Consider the following 19,881-nt stretch of genomic DNA (forward strand, 5'->3'; position numbering starts at 1 on the left):
TGCCCTCATGTAAGTTTTAGATCAGGGGTACTGTCATAATAGTCTGTAGTGTGCAATAGTTTCCGGTCTGTCCAGCCCTTTGAGACTCTTTGTGATTAAGGGTCAAACAAATAAACATGACTTGAGGATTTTGAGTTTTTCCTTGCCCTCATGTAGGTTTTAGATCAGGGGATGGTGTCATAATAGTCTGTAGTTTGCAATAGTCTGTGGTCTGTGCAGCCCTTTGAGACTCTTTGTGATTAATGGTCAAATAAATAAACATGACTTGACTTGAGGTTTTTGAGTTTTTCCTTGCCCTCATGTAAGTTTTAGATCAGGGGTACTGTCATAATAGTCTGTAGTCTGCAATAGTCTGTGGTCTGTCCAGCCCTTAGAGACTTTTTGTGATTAAAGGGCCAAACAAATTAACGGGACTTGATTTGACTTATATATTGACTATTTTCTTTCTAGGGTGCATTTCTCATTCGTCCCTATTCGAGTCCCAGCCCTCCGACTTGGATGCCGCTAACGCCTCCGAAACGAGAGTGTTTTTATTAATCGTGCAGCCAGCGTCTCATTAATTCGCCTTTCCCACTCGAGGGTTGGGGGCTTGACCGGATCCGTCGGGGTCACCTCCGTCCTGTCCGTTTTTTTCCTTTAATTGGAAGAGTTTTGTTTTGCATGGCTTTGCCCATAATTAGCCAAGCGGGGGTTCGAGGGGGGGCCTCCCGGTGTCGATAGAACCCACCGGGTCAGAGATTTACCGCCTTAATATTTGACTACGCCGGGTAAAACACATAAAGAGGGCGGGGGGCCCGACAGCTTTCCGCTAAGTAGAAGAACAGAATGTGCCTGGGGGTCTCCGGAGGCAGGAATAGATTAAAAGATTTCATCAGCACCAGGACATACAATTTAAAGATAACCTGACAGAGATTGGTTATTCTCCTGCGCCTCGGTGAGTACCGGAGTACCAAGGAACCGGGGGAAATTCAGATCCCGGGGGTCCGGTTTGAAGGTTTCAAGAGTTTCTCCCCTCTCTTGACAGACTATCAAAGCCAAGTCCCAGCTGGGGGACCCCAGGGTGACGTACAACCTGGAGGGCGGCATGGTCCCGGAGACCAACATGCCGGTCCGCTTCTACCTGACGCCGAACCGGGACGACGGCTCGGCTTCTATCTTGGTGGCGGAGCCCCTGGACTTCGAGACCACCCGCAACTTCGTGCTGAGGGTCCGGGCCCAGAACGTGGCCCTGGTGCCGTTGGCGGCCTTCACAGCCGTCTTTGTTAACGTCACAGGTTTGTCTTTTTGCATTGTCTTGTCTGGTACCTGAACCCTGGTAAAAATAAATACACCGTAAAATCCTGACTATAGAGCGCACCTGATTATAAGCCGCACACACCACATTTTATTGGTTTTGTCCTTACACAAGCCGCACCTGTATATAAGCCGCATGCACCAACAATTAAACATGTAACACAGTCACAAGTTTTTCCCAAACCTGACTTTAGGTGCCGCGATTGTAACTGCAAATATAGTACACAATCCGTCCACCACAATCGGCAACATGAACGGAAAATGATACCGGTACTTAGAATTTAATGCAAACCTTTAAAGTCCAGGTCCCGTTGAAAGTAATCCAACGAAAAAAAATGTATATTTCCAAAGTTAAGGGTAGGAAAAATATATATCCACTATTGTCCGCTGCAACAACAAAGATTTAACTCAGCTTTACCCCACTTCCCATCAGCCCGTGTTTGCTCCGCCCATTCTTTTTGATTCGCTCGCAGAAAACATATCACAATAAGTCTCTAAAAGAAATACATTACAAAAATATATAGTTGCAAATACATATTATACATGGTTGCACACATTTACAAAGAAAGACGGTACACCGAGAGAGTTTTCAAAGCTTTAATAATAATAATAATATAACTTTCATCCCAAACCGTGCCTGTGAAGGGTAGCAAAACGCTACTAGCAACACGCTCTCAAAACAGTAAACGGGTCTGTTAAAAAGATATACCGGACTTGCCAAAATTGCGGTGAACCGTCCTCATCTTTTTCCTCAGAACTGACGCCATCAAGGGCGTCTTCCACATAATCGGAACAAACCTCTGTCCTCTGTTATACGGAGAATTCGAACATAATCCAAGAGGATGCGGTTTACCTCGGCGCACAATTCCACCGGTCTAAATTTTTAAATTTTTTAATGACATAAATTGGCCGCTTCACTGAATAAGCCGCAGGGCTGAACATTTGGGAAAAAAGTACCGGTTTATAGTCCGGAATTTACGGTATTACAAATCGGTTACCAAATTGTTCGAATTAATTAGCTGACTCCATTAACCAAACACCATCTAACAATGCATGCTCGTCTCTTTTTGTGAAAAGACGGACAAGAGACCGGCATTTCCACACGGGGGCAGATTTATTTCCTTAAATAATTTAACTAAGTGAACTCCATCGAATTAGTCGAATTAGTCTTCGTCCAGCCTCTCTCTCGTTCTCCGATGTGCACCTTCCTATGGGCGGGCCAGAGACTCCCCACGTGGCCCCACCATCTCGGAGAAGAGCGTCGGGATGTCTGTCCTAGTGCGTCTGGCCTCCTCCGTCAGAGTCCTGTTATCAACAGAACTAAACCAAACATTCGCATTCGGAACGGCGTGACCTGAAGCCCACTCGGTGACAAATCTTCATTGCACTCGATAAATGTTACATGTATTGAATCGTATAAATGATCAAATCTTTCAACCTTGACCCCTAAATTAAGCGCTTAGTAGTAACCTGAGTCTTTCACTCTCTGTGTCTCTCTTTTTCTCTTCCTTTGTTGCTCTTTGGCTCTTTCTCTTTAACTCTTCATACCCTTCCTGTTTTCTTTTGTCTTTTCTCTCCTTCTGTCTTTCTATTTCTCTTTGGATTTCTTTCTTCTTCTCCCTTTCTTTTCTCCCTCTTTTGTGACTTTTTATCTTTTGTTTCTCACGCTCTATCCCTCTCTCTCTTTCTTTGTCCTGCCCTCTCTCCTTTTCCCTCCCTCTTTCTCTTATTTCTTTCTTTCTTTTTCTTTCTCTTTAATCTACTAGTCCGGCCCCCGAGAGAATGTTTGTTCTATCGCGTGGCCCCCAAGTTCAAATGAGTTTGACACTCCTGCCTTAGATGAAGAAGCACATGAACAAGAAGAAAAGGTCGATGTTGGTTCAAATAAGAGTTTTGAGGGTCCATTAAAGAGTGTGGTTTTCAGACGCCGGTCTAAGGGTTCAGATCTAGGGTAAGGGGTGGGCAAACCCAGTCCTGAACCCTCACCAGGACTCTCGTAACCCTAGGCTAGAGATGGGCAAAGGTTGATTCTAATGAGAGTCTTGAAGGTCAATTGAGGAGTGTGGTTTTAGTACTATGGTCTAAGGCAGGGGGGTCAAACTCATTTTAACTCGAGGCCACACGATCGAACAAACGTTCTCTCGGGGGCCGGACTAGTCGATTGAGGAGAAAGAAAGAAATGGAGAAAGAAACAAGAGAAAGAGGGGGAAAGGAAAGGAGAGTGTGTGGGACAAGGAAAGGGAGAAAGTGTGAGAGAGAGAGAGAAAGAAAAAAAAGATAGGGAGGGAATGTGAGAAACAGAAGAGATAAAAAGAGAGATAGTGAGAGAGGGGTAATGAAAGAGAAAAAGAAAGATATCCAAAGAGAAATTGAAAGTGAGAAGGAGAGGAGAAAAGAGGATAGAAAGCAAGAAGGGTAGAAAGATAAAAGGGGAAAGCAAGAGAGCGAGAGATAAAGAAAAGGAAGAGCTAGCAAAAGAAGGTAAAAAGACACTCAGAGAGAGATACAAAGGGGAACAAATTCGGCCCGCAGGCCGCCTGTTTGACGCCCCTGGTCTAAGGGATAAGGTTTCGAGCAGGGGTGTCAAACTCATTTTAACTCAGGGGGCCACTCGATAGAACAAATGTTCTGTTGGGGCCGGACTAGTAGATTAAAGAGCAAGAAAAAGCGAGATAAAGAAAGAAAGAGAGAGAGGGATTGAGCGTGAGAAACAAAAGATAAAACGTTGTGAGATAGGAGGAAAAGAAAGGAAGAGGAAGAAAGAAATCCAAAGAGAAATAGAAAGACAGAAGGAGAGAAAAGAGAAAATAAAACACGACGGGTATGAAGAGAAAAAGTGAAAAGAGAGAAAAGGAAGTTAGAGCAAGAGGTTAAAAGACACAGAGAGAGAGAGAGACACAAAGAGCAACAAAGGAAGAGAAAAAGTGAGACACAGAGAGTGAAAGAGACACAGTGGGAGAAAAGGGGTGGGAGAGAGAGAGAGACACAGAGAGTGAAAGAGACAGAGAGTGGGAGAAAAAGGGTGGAAAAGAGGAAGAGGAAGAGGGAGGGAGAGAGAGGGAGAGACAAAGAGAAAGAGTGAGAGAGAGAGAGAGAGAGAGACACAGAGAGTGAAAGAGACAGAGAGTGGGAGAAAAAGGGTGGAAAAGAGGAAGAGGAAGAGGGACGGAGAGAGAGGGAGAGAGACAAAGAGGAAGAGTGAGAGAGAGAGAGAGACACAGAGTGGGAGAAAAAGGGTGGAAAAGAGGGGGAGGGAGGGAGAGAGAGAGAGAGAGAGAGAGAGAGAGAAGAGAGAGAGAGAGAGAGAGAGAGAGAGAGAGAGAGAGAGAGAGAGAGAGAGAGAGTGTGAAAGAGACAGAGAGTGGGAGAAAAAGAGTGGAAAAGAGGAAGAGGAAGAGGGACGGAGAGAGAGGGAGAGAGACAAAGAGGAAGAGTGAGAGAGAGAGAGAGACACAGAGTGGGAGAAAAAGGGTGGAAAAGAGGAGGAGGGAGAGAGAGAGAGAGAGAGAGAGAGAGAAAAAAAAAAAACAGCATTTGATCGAGGCACCTGGCTTTGGCAACATCAACTGGACCTATTTCAACCTGCAGCTTGTTTTTCTCTTGCGCTTCTCTGAGTCTTGTCTCGCGGGCCGGATTCAATCCCTGAGCGGGCCCGATCCGGCCCGCGGGCCGCCCGTTTGACACCTGTGGTTTCGAGCAATTCGCAAGTCCTGCCCTGCAATGTTTCACTGGGGTTTCAGTTTAATTCGAAAGAAAACATGGAATTTATTTCTTGTGGTGAATTATTACACACTGTCACTTTAATGATGATAAATACTTTTCAATTTTTGTTCCAACGCGTTTGTTTTCCCTACAGCAAAGACTTTTATTGGAATAACAGCTAAAGGACTCGTTCCACCGCCGAATATTTTAGCCATTCCGACGCGGGGGTTTAGTGGAGCGAATTGGACGTTTTGTCCGGGTTCGTTTGTTCCTCCGACACTCGAAGCCGTTTCATCTCTCCGGGCTGGAACCTCCGTCGACACGCTAGCTCGAGTTTGTCTGCGCTTCAAAGGTTTTTTTCATCCGCTAGCTCGAGTCAGAACCGCGTCTTCCCCTTTGACGGGCGAGCAAAAAGAATAGAGAAAGAAGTGCTCGGACGCCGCTTCTTGTCATGTACCCGAACTTTTTGGTGCTAGCAAAGGTTGCGCTAGTCATTAGGAATGCCTTTTCGAATGTCACTTATAAGCCTTGTCATCAATAAAAAGGTCAGCCGTCACCTTGAAGATACCGGAGTGAAATCCATGTCTGTTCTGCATCCGATCCATTCGGGTCCGATTTTGGCTACGGAAATTCATGCTGAGGCCCGGAACAGGATCAGGACCCAAACGCGTGACGTTTCTCACACAAGCCATTTACTTGACAGGGAAATGGGGAGTCGTGCACGTGAGGCAGCCAGTCTGGTGTGGAATGATAGGAAGCCAGAGGCTGACGAGATCGATACCAATTGCCCGAGTTGATATCGGACGGAAGGGGTCGATACCAGACAGGACGGGACCGCCAGGATAGATAATGAATAAACAGGAGAAACTAAACGAGAACGGAGACTAGAGAAAATAATAAACAGGACAAAAATAGACTGAAACAAAACTGGAAACCGAAATTAAACAGCCCAAATGTAGCTTTACAGTTAGCTATAAAGGTAAACTGGTACCAAAATAAAGGAAGGTAGATGTCAAGGACCAAAACAGGATCAGGACCCAAACGCGTGACGTTTCTCACACAAGCCTTTTATTTGACGGGAAATGGGGAGTCGTGCACGTTAGGAAGCAGTCTGGTGTGGAATGATAGGAAGCCAGAGGCCAACCAGATCGATACCAGTGGCCCGAGTAGATATCGGACAGATGGGGTAGAGACAGGACAGACGGACAGGATTGATAATGAAACAGAATATTGAAAATAAACAGGACAAACTAGACAGGAATGAAAAATGGAGAGAATAATAAACAGGACGAAAATAGACGGGAACGAAACTGGAAACTGATATTGAACAGGACAAAAATAAACGGACAGGGAATATCAACCGGAAAAAAGGAACGAGTCAAAACCCACGTCTTGCGGGGCAGAGGTTCGTTGACTGACTGACTAAGTAAGAGAGCACACTGAGCTTAAAAGGACAGAAAGCCAATCGGTTAATGAGCCGCAGCTGGTGCCACATGGGCGGGGCCAATCGATACTAATTGCTCAAGTTGATATTGGACAGATGGGGTCGATACCGGATAGGACGAAACAGACAGGATAGATAATGAAACAGGATATCGAAAATAAACAGGACAAACTAGACAGGAATGAAAAATGGAGAGAATTATAAACGGGACAAAAATAGACAGGAGCAATACCGGACAGGGAATATCAACAGGAAACGGGACCGAGTCAAAGCCCACGTCTTGCGGGGCAGAGGTTCGTTGACAGGCTGACGAAAGAAGAATGAGAACACTGAGCTTATATAGACTGAAAGCCAATCTGTCAATGAGCCGCAGCCGGTGCCACACCGGCGTGGCCAATTGTGCGCCGTGGCAACTGTGACACATGCGGGCGGGGCCAATTGGGTGCCATGGCAACAGTGACAGTTGGTGTACAATTAGAACGCGTAATAGCCAACGTTCCCTGTAAGCTCTCACGGGTCTTTTCGTTTGCAGAAAGTCTGTGAATAATCATCAATCCCAAGAATTTCTGGCAACACGAGTTGATATCTCAAATTCGGACGAATCGGCTGATATTAGAAAGGTTGCACGGCCCCAAATGTCAGTTGTTTTAACTATCCGATGAGATTTCCATTTTTAAGAAGAATATCTTTTGTTACGTAATACAAACATTTTGTGGATGGAGCTGGTTGCACAATACACAACTCTATTGAATCACACTTTTTTGACACGATGTTGGCAGACGTTTGATTTTGAAATCAGAAGCCTGCATTGAATAACTTCGTGTTTTCAGACTATACTGAGCGTTATAAGGTCGTATATTTCCAAAGTAGACGGTCAGAGAACACAAGAAACTGGAGAAGTGGTTAGGAATCAAGCCAAAACCTCAGCCCCAGAAGAAAGATTCAAAAGAAGTTCACAAAATGGATGACGCTACAAAACGTAAACGTACATTAAAAGCATCGTGGAAAGAGGAGTTCACGTGGCTTGTAGCAAACATTGCATGAATGAAGATGAGTCGATACAGCTACATACTGATGGTCAGGAATCAAGCCAAAACCTCAGCCCCAGAAGATTCAAAAGAAGCTAACAAAATTGATGACGCTACAAAACGTAAACGTACATTAAAAGCATCGTGGAAAGAGGAGTTCACGTGGCTTGTAGCAGACGACGCAACGCAAACATTGCATGAATGAAGATGAGTCGATATAGGTACATACTGATGGGCAGGAATCAAGCCAAAACCTCAGCCCCAGAAGAAAGATTCAAAAGCAGCTAACAAAATGGATGACGCTATAAAATGTAAACGTACATTAAAAGCATGGTGGAAAGAGGAGTTCACGTGGCTTGTAGCAGACGACGCAACGCAAACATTGCATGAATGAAGATGAGTCGATATAGGTACATACTGATGGGCAGGAATCGAGCCAAAACCTCAGCCCCACAAGAAAGATTCAAAAGAAGCGAACAAAATGGATGACGCTACAAAACGTAAACGTACATTAAAAGCATGGTGGAAAGAGGAGTTCACGTGGCTTGTAGCAAACATTGCATGAATGAAGATGAGTCAATACAGCTACATACTGATGGTCAGGAATCAAGCCAAAACCTCAGCCCCAGAAGAAAGATTCAAAAGAAGCGAACAAAATGGATGACGCTACAAAACGCATACATTGAAAGCATCGTGGAAAGAGGAGGTCTCGTGGCTTTGCGATGAGTCGCCTTATTATGTTTCAAGTTGTGAAAAATGGGGCAGGCCACTTTATGGCTGGGCAGGCAACTTTTTACAGTTGTCTGCTAATTTTTTCTCATGAGCTTCAGACACTGGTCTAACCAGTGTCTCTTGGCTTTATTCTTCCATCTTCAATTCAAAATTTCCTTGTTTATCACGAGTCAGAATATCCTAGAGGTAAAAACTTTTCGTGGTTTGGACTGTTGCTGGAATTCAAAATACGCTGATGTTATTCCTTCTCTATTCAACACGATATAATTCCCTAAGGATTGAACTTGGGATTGCTCATTTTCACCGGGACCACATTTCCATCACCGATTTGCATAACTGTACCGATGACAAAGAGACGTTCGATACTTCCCGATTGACGCGGAGCAAAGTACAATGATTGAAAACCGCAAGATTGGCAGTTCAAAGAGCACTTGGAATTAATGAGCATACACACTTGCTAAATACCAGTGTGTTTGCCTGCATCCTGGACGCATGATTTTTGCTGGGGACGCATCGTGTCAAATCAACGTGCGTCCCCGGGACGCAACTTTTTGGACACCAAATTGTCATTATCATGTTTTAACAAGGCAGCACGGCGGCGCAGTGGTTAGCGCTTGTGCGGCACAGTTCATTCCTGGGAACCTGTCGTGGGTTCAAATCCAGCTATCGGACTTCCTGTGCGGAGTTTGTATGTTCTCCCCGTGCTTGCGTGGGTTTCCTCCGGGCACTCCGGTTTCCTCCCACGTTCCAAAAACATGCATTTCAGGTGAATTGGCCGGTCCAAATTGTCCCTAGGTGTGAATGAGCGAATGAGTTGTCTGTCCCTGTGTGCCCTGCTATTGGCTGGCAACCAGTTCAAGGTGTCCCCTGCCCACTGCCCGGAGATGGCTGGGATGGGCTCCAGGCCCCCCGCGACCCTAATGAGGATAAGCGGTACGGCTAATGAGATGAGATGTTTTAACAAAGATTTACCGCACTCCAAACTATTCGTCAGGCAGATCCACCATTGTTGTTTCGGTCTCGCGGTTCGAGTTTTCGTCCGCACGCCGATCTCCAGTTCGAGTTGTGTAGTGAAAGTCCGTTTCTTTTTGGAGAACCGGATTTTTCGGCTCAACTCATGAAAGAGCCGGCTCTCAAACGACTCACTTGCATTATATTACAAATGATGATGTTGTATAAAAAAGTTAAGAAAAAAAGGATGTATAAAAGGAGAAAATGAAAAAAGACAGGTTTGTCGTTATCCCTTTCATCAGTATATTGCCAACAATAATTTCATGCAGAAAATGAATTCATAATTTGAATAAGAAAATGTATTATTCTACTTAGGGCAGCACGGCGGCGCAGTGGTTAGCGCGTGTGCAGCACAGTTCTAAGGTCTTGGGAACCTCCTGTGTGGGTTCAAATCAGCTACCGGACTTCCTGTGCAGAGTTTGTATGTTCTCCCCGTGCTTGCGTGGGTTTCCTCCGGGCACTCCGGTTTCCTCCCACATTCCAAAAAAACATGCATTTCAGGTGAATTGGCCGGTCCGAATTGTCCCTAGGTGTGAATGAGCGAGCGAGTTGTCTGTCCCTGTGTGCCCTGCGATTGGCTGGCAACCAGTTCAGGGTGTCCCCTGCCCACTGCCCGATGATTGCTGGGATGGGCTCCAGCAGCCCCGCGACCCTACTGAGGATAAGCGGTGCAGCTAATGAGCGAGAGAGAGAGAGAGAGAGAGAGATTATTCTACTTAATTCTATCTTTGCATGTATTTTGTCCTTCTACGGTGAACGTCCAAGCGACAAAAGGTTCTTTAACAATATATATGATATAAGGAAACACATGTACAACATAACATGTTAAACTACATAAATAAACATGTTTGAAAAAAAAAAGAAAGATTTTTGGGGATTTTGTAAGGGAAAATATGACAGTTTGTAAGGGCATGGAGCACACTAAATTTTGGGGAGCCCTAGATCTCTGTTGGGACCCATCGATTTTTGAGCATGCGAGTCCCCGGGAACCATCACTTTTCACAGCTCAAATGAACACTAAAGCTGTATTGTTTTGTACCAAAAAAATAAACATTTCATAAAATAATATGCTCCATAAAGTTGAGATGAACTTACTTTTGGGAGATGCGCTTCAAGAGGTTTTCCTCCATGGTAAAAATTGGCCGAAAAAAAAAAAGGGGTTCCGACCATTTTCTCAACCGCATCAAGCTTTCTTATTCCATTTTCATTTCAAAAGAAACGGCTCGCCTCTTCTTTACACTTTACACCAACCGTATTGATTGGATGCACAATATATTAAACAATATTTTTTTTTAGATTTTAATCGCGCTGGAGATGGTGTAGACATAGACAGTATAGAACGTAGATAGATTTTTGAGCATGCGAGTCCCCGGGACCCATCACTTTTACAGGTCAAATAAACACTGAAATACAAAAGTGATTTCAACAGGAAAGACTTATCCCTTCAGAAAAAAATCCAGTTTATACTTGGGTTGTTTGGACAGTGACCCACATTGTCAGGACCAGAACAGAGAGAGGACCCACTTGCGTGCGTTTCTCTTACTTCTATTCGGAAGAAGGGAAAGGATAGTACACACAATCCAGGGATCGCGGGGAGCAGGTTGCTCAGACGCAGAAGTGGTATTTCCGTGGAGAGCGATGGCGGTGTCGAGAGCAGAAAAAACAGATCTGTAGCCAGGACGGGGGAGCAAAATTCGTGGTCGGGATCAGAAAAGGGGTCGGAGCCGGGAAACAGACAAGAACCAGAACAGGAGAGAGACAGGGTCGAAAAGCTTGTCTAGCGTAAGCTGAGGTTTGCAGACGGACTGACAACCGGTGACAGAGAGACGTGGGTTTATATAGTAACAGGGAGCCAATCAGCGTCAGAGGCACAGGTGCCTCGCATCAGTAATCATGACCCACGTTTTTGTAACATTATCTTTACGAACACAATTTATTTTCTTTTAAGCATATGGACGCATTTTCTAGAGTAATTTAAAAACAAAGAAGAAGTCAAGGCAGATTAACCCCGGCGTTCAGACTGTTGATAAACAAATACCCGTCTGTACGATCTCACCGGTTACTGAAATCCATTATTCCACATATCATTAGAAGCTTCAACTCTTGGGATTCAGTCCCTCACTATTATTATTCCCTTTTTATTTTCTTTGTTATTGAATGTGTTTGTCGAGGGGTAAGACCGAGATAGATAAATAGATAGATAGTATTCAAATCGGAGCTGAAAATTAAAGTGCGCATTACAATTTGTAATTTATTTTCACCCACTGTTATTACGCGCAAGTCTGCACAATTATGGATTGACTTTCAGAAAGAGAAGTGAAACATTTACAACTCTTTCACATTGTCTAAAAGTAAAATACAAATTTGCAAATGTTTTAGTGTTGTCAACCAGTCGTTTCCAAATGGCCACTTTTGGAAATGCCTGAACCTACCCTAGAAAAATGTGTAAAATACAATGTTTTGTGATGGTTGCCATGGCGCCCAATTGTCCGCGCCCGTTTGTGTCACGGTTGCCATGGTGCCCAATTGTCCCCGCCCGTGTGGCGCCAGCTGCGGCTCGTTGAGAGATTGGCCTTCTGTCTATATTAGGCTCTGCGCTCTCTTGCTTGCTTTGTCAGCCCGTCAAACGAACTTCTGCCCCAAAACACGCGGGTTCTGTCCTGGTTTCCTGTGATATCTGCAGTCCAGTATTGTTCCTGTTTATTTTGTCCTGATTAATTTCGGTTTCCAGTTTTGTTTCCGTCTGTTTTTCTCCTGTTTATTTTCTCCAGTTTTCGTTCCCGTCTAGTTTCTCCTGTTTATTTTCGATATCCTGATTCGTTATCAATCCTGTCTGTCCCGTCCTGTCCGGTATCGACCCCATCTGTCCGGTATCAACTCGGGCAATTGGAATCGATCTCGTCGGTCTCTGGCTTCCCGTCTTTCCACGCCAGACCGGCTACCTAACGCGCATGACTCCCCATTTCAGGTAAAATAAAGGCTTGTGTGAGAACGTCACGCGATTGGGTCCTGATCCTGTTCTGGTTCCTGACATGTTTAGTTTTTCAGATTGTGACTGAATTTGACAAGGTACCAGGTAAAGCTTCAAGCAATTTTTTCACCCGTTTTCTTGATAAGCTGCCCACGCTACGCTCATCTGCTGCCATTGAATTTCTGAATCTAATTTAGGCGAAAATAAAAACCTTCTATTTCAATTTTTTCCAACTTAGATGACTCAATGTCAGTATTATTTGCAGTAAATCTTTCAGTTTGGGACAAATGTTCCGTGGGTTACCTTTTCAAAAGATGTCCATTATCTCCAAAGGGTTCAAGAACAGCATTCAATTTACTTTGAGTACGTCTTGGATTGGGATTTTAGATTAATTTTGCAGGAAGGTTAGCGTATAAAGTAACAAACTAAAGAGGTTGGGTCGTCCAATCAATCCAAGTTGTCACAAGCCAGAGACGGGGACAGGACCCAATAGCGTTCGTTTAACTCAGTTTTATTGAGAAAGAGGGCAGTGCTTGTTTCCAAGATCCTATGATCGACGGACACGGGTAGCAGATAGCAGGAAGTGCCACTTCCGCGTCGAGCGGGATAATCGTAGGCAGCAGTGATACTGGTCACTAGCCGGGACGGGAGAGCAAGGGCGGTATCGAGTTTAGACAAGAGTCGGCAACAGGTATCAGGCAGGAAACAGGGCAAAACAGGTCGGTGGTCGGGATGGCAGAGCAGGGCAGGAACGGGTCCAGAAACGGGTCGGCAACAGGTATAAGGCAGGAGAAAACAGGGCAGGAAAATGTCAGATAGTACAAAGCTTGCCTAGCTGAAAGCATATGTTCGCAGACAGTCTGACGGCTTCCTTAAACAGAGGGGGTTTAAACAGAATCTCTGAACCAATCAGCGCTCAGGGCTGTTGGCGCCAATTGGGCAGTCACAGGTCCCCTGAATCAGCAATCATGACACAAGTAATGGATCAGGTCCACTTTTGAGCCAAGTGGGGCGAAGATAAATTTTAGAGCGTACGATCATTTTCAACCCCGCAAAAACAAATGACCATTTCATCACATTTTCCTGAACTCTTATTCGAGTGCAGAAATGGATCTGGAGGATGGATTTCATCTGAAGTTTTATTAAGGAAATTTGTTTTTTTCTATTTGCGGGGAACATTCCTTACCCCGAACTGTGACATCCAAATAACAGTGTATAGATCGTACATGACAAATGGTCTGCATTTTTTATAGCGCTTTTCAATTCAACGAAGACCTCGCAAAGTGCTTTACAATTTGTTTCACACTTACCCATTCACACACACACACTCACACACCAATAGAGAAGAGAGTCAGCCTCCAAACGTTTTGAGGATAATCAAGATGGTAAATGGTTTGCATTTATATAGCGCTTTTCAAGTCACTGAAGAGCTCCCATAGCGCTTTACAATGGGCTTCACACCTACCCATTCACACGCACACTCGCACACCAATACGGAGTCAGCCTCCAAACGTTTTGAGGATAATCAAGATGCTAAATGGTCTGCATTTCTATAGCGCTTTTCAAGTGAATGAAGACCTCCCAAACCGCTTTACAATGTGCTTCACACCTACCCATTCACACACACACACACTCACACACCAATAGGGAGTCAGCTTCCAAACGTTTTGAGGATAATCAAGATGCTAAATGGTCTGCATTTGTATAGCGCTTTTCAAGTGAATGAAGACCTCCCAAACCGCTTTACAATGTGCTTCACACCTACCCATTCACACACACACACACACTCACACACCAATAGGGAGTCAGCCTCCAAACGTTTTGAGGATAATCAAGATGGTAAATGGTCTGCATTTCTACAGCGCTTTTCAAGTCAATGAAGACCTCCCAATGCGCTTTACAATCTGCTTCACACACACACTCACACACCAATTGGGAGTCAGCCATGCAATGCGGCTACCTGCTTATTATTGGGGGCATTAGGGATTCAGTGTCTTGCCCAAGGACACTTCCACATATAACACGGAGGAGCCGGGAATCGAACCTGCGACCTCTTGATCCCAAGAAAATGATAGCATTTCATTTTTTTTCCAGACGTGAACGACAACGTCCCCTTCTTCACGTCGCCCGTCTACGAGGCCTCGGTAACGGAAGGGGCCCCTTCGGGGACTTCGGTCTTCCAGGTCTCCGCCAACGATTTGGACTCCGGCCTCAATGGAAAGGTGAAACCTCGTGTTCCCGCTTTCTAACCTGACGTCGATCGGTTCAGAGGCGGGGATACAAACATATGATAATGAGCTAATGCCGGCCCGTCGAGGGTTTTAATAGGACCAACGAAGCACAAGAGAAAGATCAGCTCTAGTTTGAAATGTGTCCACTCGATGTTAAAACATTGATGGCACTACCCGCAAAGCAACTGGGGATATCTGACTTTCTGTCTCTTTGTTTTTCACTCTTCCTTCTTCATTCTTCCTCTCTCTCTTTCTCTAACTGAATCTCCTCTGCTTTTCTCACTCTCTCTTTCTCTCTCCTTTCCTTTTCTCTTTTTCACTCTTATTTTCTCTCTCACTCTTTCTCTGTCTTACTTTTTCTCTTGTTTTTAAAGAAAAAGAGAGAGAGGGAGAGAGCGGCAGAAACAAGAGATAAAAAGTTGTGAGAGGGGGGGAGAAGAAAGGGAGAGGAAGAAAGAAATCCAAAGAGAAATAGAAAGACAGAAGGAGAGAAAAGAGAAAAAGCGCGAAGGGTAGGAAGAGAGAAAGGGAAAAAGGAAGTTAGAGCAAAAGAGCTTAAAAGACACAGAGAGTGAGACGGAGACAGAGTGGGAGAAAAGGGGTGGAAAAGAGAGAGAGAGAGCGAGAGAGAGAGAGAGAGAGAAATAAATCCAAGTACAGTGTCTTGGTTGGAGGCACCTGGCTTTGGCAACATCAAGTTGACATATTTCAACCTGCAGCTTGTTTCTCTCTTGCGCTTCTCTGAGTGTTGTCTCGCGGGCCGGATTCAATCCCTTAGCGGGCCTGATCTGGCCCGCGGGCCGCCTGTTTGACACCTGTGGTTTAGATGGAGCTCAGCCAATCCCATTGCAGGAAACAATGCTAAATCAGTGAGCTCATTGTGAAAAGTGCATGGTAGCGAGGTTTGCCCGCATTCCGAATTTGAAACGAGGACCTTCTGTCCTGGTCCCAGATCTCCTACTCTCTCCTGGAAGACCGCAACGGGGACCACAATTTTTTCCGCATCGACGCCGAATCCGGTTCCATCTTCACCACCTCGGTTTTCGACCGAGAGAGCAAAAGTTCCTACTTGCTGGAGGTCCAATCGCTGGACGGATGCGAGTCGTCCAGGCCCGGAAAACACGGACAGCCCAACTCGGGTAAGGAACTACCGCTAATTTATTTTCCGCACTGTAAGGCGCACCTAAAAGCCTTTATTTTTTTCAAAAGCTGACCATGCGCCTTATAATACAGTGCGCCTTATATATGGATCAATATTAATTCGCAAAGTCTTGCAACTAACTTGCAGCCGCCGACTCGATTTTCCCCCGAACGCCAAGTCGTCCGCGGTGTATGCTGGGATTTATTTACCGGCGTTTCATTGGCTAACCAATGTGTCAATCATCATTTGAATCGATCACTATTGGCTAAAGTTATTCGGAGGTCAAGGGGCGGATCCTTTTTATCATTTACAGGCTGGCATTGGCTTAAACGGCAACACAAAGCCTGCAATTGGCCAAAAAAGACTGAGGGCAAGGAAAAACTTAAAAACCTCTAGTCAAGTCATATTTATTTGTGACGCCCTTTATGACGAGGAGTCTCAAAGGGCTGCACAGACCTCAGACTATTGCAAACCACTGACTATTATGACACCATCCCTTGATCTAAAACCTACATGAGGACAAGGAAAAACCCCAAAACCTCAAGTCAAATCAGCCATGTTTATTTGTATAGCCCCTAATCACAAGGCGTGTGAAGGTGCTGCGCAGACCACGGACTATTACAGACTACAGACTATTATGACAGCATTCCCTGATTTAAAACCTACATGAGGGCAAGGAAAAACTCAAAAAAACTCTAGTCAAGTCATGTTTACTTGTGACGCCCTTAATCACAAGGAGTCTCAAAGGGCTGCACAGACTATTTATGACACCATCCCCTGATCTACAACCTACATGAGGGCAAGGAAAAACTCAAAAACTTCAAGTCAAAGCAGCCATGTTTATTTGTATAGCCCCTAATCACAAAGCGTCTCAAAGACCTGCACAGAACAAAGATTATTACAGACTACAGCCTATTATGACACCATTCCCTGATCTAAGACCTACATGAGGGCAAGGAAAAACTCAAAAACCTCTAGTCAAGTCATATTTATTTGTGACGCCCTTAATGACGAGGAGTCTCAAAGGGCTGCACAGACCACAGACTAGTGCAAACCACAGACTTTTATGACACCATCCCCTGATCTAAAACCTTCATGGGGGCAAGGGAAAACTCAGGAAAATGAAGAAACCTTAAGAAGGGACCGCACATGTGGTAATCCCCCTTTCCAGGATTACCAGGCTGCAATGGATGTTGAAATAACAAATAATACACAGATACATTTACATTACTCATATGCTATAGAATAGAAGTGTGCTTTAAGCCTAGCTACCCAAACTGCCATTAGCAGCTTTTGACGTTAAAGATCCATTCCCTTATTAAAATTTCTGGACATTTTGGGTCTTTCGGGCGCACCTTAAAGTCGGAAAAATACAATAATTGCGCCATTTAGCGCTCGATACGTAAGCGAAAAAAGCACATTTTGGGATCAAAGCCCATTTAAGAGCGCTAATTGCTTTTGAATGCTATTCGCTAACTTTCAAGTGGCTGACAGATGCTTTGAAGGCTTTTGGAGAGAAAAAAGGGGGAAAAAATCTCCCTCGTGGACTGAAATTTTGCAAACGGCATGAATTATTATTATTTTTATACTCGTTGAAAAGAAATCGTTTGAGGACCATGGAAGTGGGCGAGCGCGAGAGGGAAATCTTTGTCTTTTTCTTTTGGATCATGTGACACGGGCGGGATTCTGTTTTCCTTCCAAGGAGACCCCGGGATAGGGCGACCCCAGCTTACAACATTCCTTTTATGGCATGGAATGAGATGGTTTTCAGCCCAGTATTTTAGGAAAATAGCCTACTTTAAGGAAAAACAAAGGGAGAAATAAAGAGGGAAAAGGAAAGAAGGGGGAAAGAGAGAATGGGAGCGAGAGAGAGGAAGAGAAATGGATAAAGAGATAAATGGAGGAAGAAAAGAGAGAAAAGGTGATTGAGAAAGAAAGACAGACAGAGACAGACAGACAGAGAGAGAGAGCGAAAGTGAAAGAGAGAGAGAGAGAGAGAGTGAAAGTGAAAGAGAGAAAGAGCAAAAGTGAAAGAGAGAGAGAGAGAGCAAAAGTGAAAGAGAGAGAGAGAGAGTGAAAGTGAAAGAGAGAGAGAGCAAAAGTGAAAGAGAGAGAGAGAGAGAGCTAGAGAGCTTGAGAGAGAGGTAGAGAGAGAGGTAGAGAGAGAGCTAGAGAGAGAGCTAGAGAGCGAGAGAGAGAGCAAGAGAGAGAGAGCTAGAGAGAGCTAGAGAGAGCTAGAGAGAGCGCTAGAGAGAGCGCTAGAGAGAGAGAGAGAGAGAGCGCTAGAGAGAGAGAGCGCTAGAGAGAGAGAGCGCTAGAGAGAGAGAGCGCTAGAGAGAGAGAGCGCTAGAGAGAGAGAGCGCTAGAGAGAGAGGTAGAGAGAGGTAGAGAGAGAGAGAGACATATACTGTATTCTGAGAATACTCTTGCTGCTGCTGGACCTTAGTGCTGCCTTTGACACTGTGGACCATGATATCTTACGAGAACGGTTGGAAAAATGGATTGGTCTCTCAGGAACCGTCATCTTATGGTTCAGATCCTACCTCTCAGATAAGACGCACTGTGTTAAATATGGTGAAATGACATCTGAGCCCTTTGGTGTTACCTGTGGTGTTCCGCAGGGTTCAGTACTTGGCCCCCTTCTTTTCAGCATTGACATGCTTCCATGAGGTGATATTATTCACAAGTATACTATCAGTTTCCATTGCTACGCAGATGACACTCAACTATATCCTCTGTTGGAGGAATCTTCCATACTAAACAGTGGAAATTTGGAGGCCTGCCTCACTGAGACCAAAGAATGGAAGTCACTCAACTCCTTGCACCTTAACTCTGAAAAGACCGAAATGCTAGTCATTGGTCCATCTAAATGTTCTCAAAAACGGCTCTGAACATTGACAAATGTAGTATCACCCAGAGTGACTCAGTCAAAGGTTTAGGTGTCATATTTGACCCCGATCTGTCCTTTCAAACACCTTTTGTAAGCCAGACCTCTTGTCTGCTCGCTGGCTTATTTTAAACTGAATTGCAAGCGTTCTGGCCCGTGGCCTGCCCTTCTGGAGGTGGTGTCTCCCACCGCTCTGATTGGCCTTTTTCTTCGTTTCCCACGTGCATGTTAACAGATAACTCGGTTACTATAATGTAATTTAATTAAACCATAGTATTCAGTTAAATTTGTTTGACATTGTTTGGTCATTTTCTTTGCCATGCGAGACAGAATTCAGACCCAACGCTGAAGACGTTGACAGTATTTCCACCCACTATTCCACTTTGCCACCCACTTATTTCATTTGTATGCGTTCATCCACTCCCTTTAGATAGGGTAGACCCTCGGGTACGGTGACCACACCTATGACATTTTCACGCTACGGTATGAAATAAAGCAAATTTTCAGAATACACATGTGCAGTACACCCAAGGGATAACAACATTTTTACTTTACAGTTTGAATTAAGATATGATTTGTCCCCTTGTAATGGCATTTTTTCCACGATACCATATTTAAAAACGTTTTCTCAGAATATATATGTGCAGTAAACCCTCAGGGTGCAGGGACAACAGGTTCACGTTACGATGTGAAATAAATGTTTTTGGGACCCCTCTTTGAGTGATTTTCCCTACTATACAACATTAACAACAAATTCCCAGAATATATATAGATAAATAGATAGATGTCTAGATACTTTATTCATCCCTGTAGGGAAATTCACACTTCGGGCAGTATCCTTGTGTTGTTTATGAACGAATTAACAGGATGGCCTCGGGGTGCTGTGTTTGTATTTAGCAACAGGGGAGTGGATGACGTCACACGCTAGTCCAAAAGTCCGATGTCCCTGCGGCAGATGGAAATCTTTGTGCCCAGGGTTACACCGCCTCGTGTTCACGTTGATAGCGAGTCCGCCTCCTCTCCGCTTCCCGCAGGCTTTTGTGTCTGTCTGCCCTAGCGGCGCTGAAGCCTGGTAGCTCCACGTTAGCGTCCGGGATGCTAGACGTGAGCAACGTTCCCGTAAAACACAGCAAACTGCTCTCCCTGTACGCTTTGATGTTTTTCACCATATATGTTTGGAAGATTACAGTAGACCACCCAGGATATAGCGCTTGAATTAGATGTGTTTTTGGCTCCTCTTTACTGCATTGTCCCAACTATATCTTTTTTTTGATGACTTTTTGATTAAAAGGCATAATTTCTCCTTTGAATGAACCCACCCGTGGATTTTCTCAGTTTGCGTCAACACAGGAAGCCTCGTTTCGAAAAATAACCGTGGATTCACACCGGAGCGCACGAACGTCGGGAGTGCGAACGGTGCCGAAGCGCCTGCTCTCGGAGC

At 44.7% G+C, this 19,881-nt stretch overlaps 1 protein-coding gene across 1 annotated transcript in view; it reads left to right on the forward strand.

The window, feature by feature from the left end:
* Positions 1-19,881, forward strand: part of LOC148366663 (neural-cadherin) — a 345,561-nt gene that overhangs the window by 156,762 nt on the left and 168,918 nt on the right. Inside the window, exons 13-15 of the mRNA XM_088333456.1 lie at positions 1,025-1,274; positions 14,276-14,403; positions 15,365-15,551. Coding sequence (XP_088189582.1) covers positions 1,025-1,274; positions 14,276-14,403; positions 15,365-15,551 — 565 coding nt within the window. The remainder of the gene's footprint in view (positions 1-1,024; positions 1,275-14,275; positions 14,404-15,364; positions 15,552-19,881) is intronic.

Source organism: Urocampus carinirostris, chromosome 4 (genome assembly GCF_059441175.1).
Source record: "Urocampus carinirostris isolate Australia breed hairy pipefish chromosome 4, RoL_Ucar_1.0, whole genome shotgun sequence".
Classification (NCBI taxonomy): domain Eukaryota; kingdom Metazoa; phylum Chordata; class Actinopteri; order Syngnathiformes; family Syngnathidae; genus Urocampus; species Urocampus carinirostris.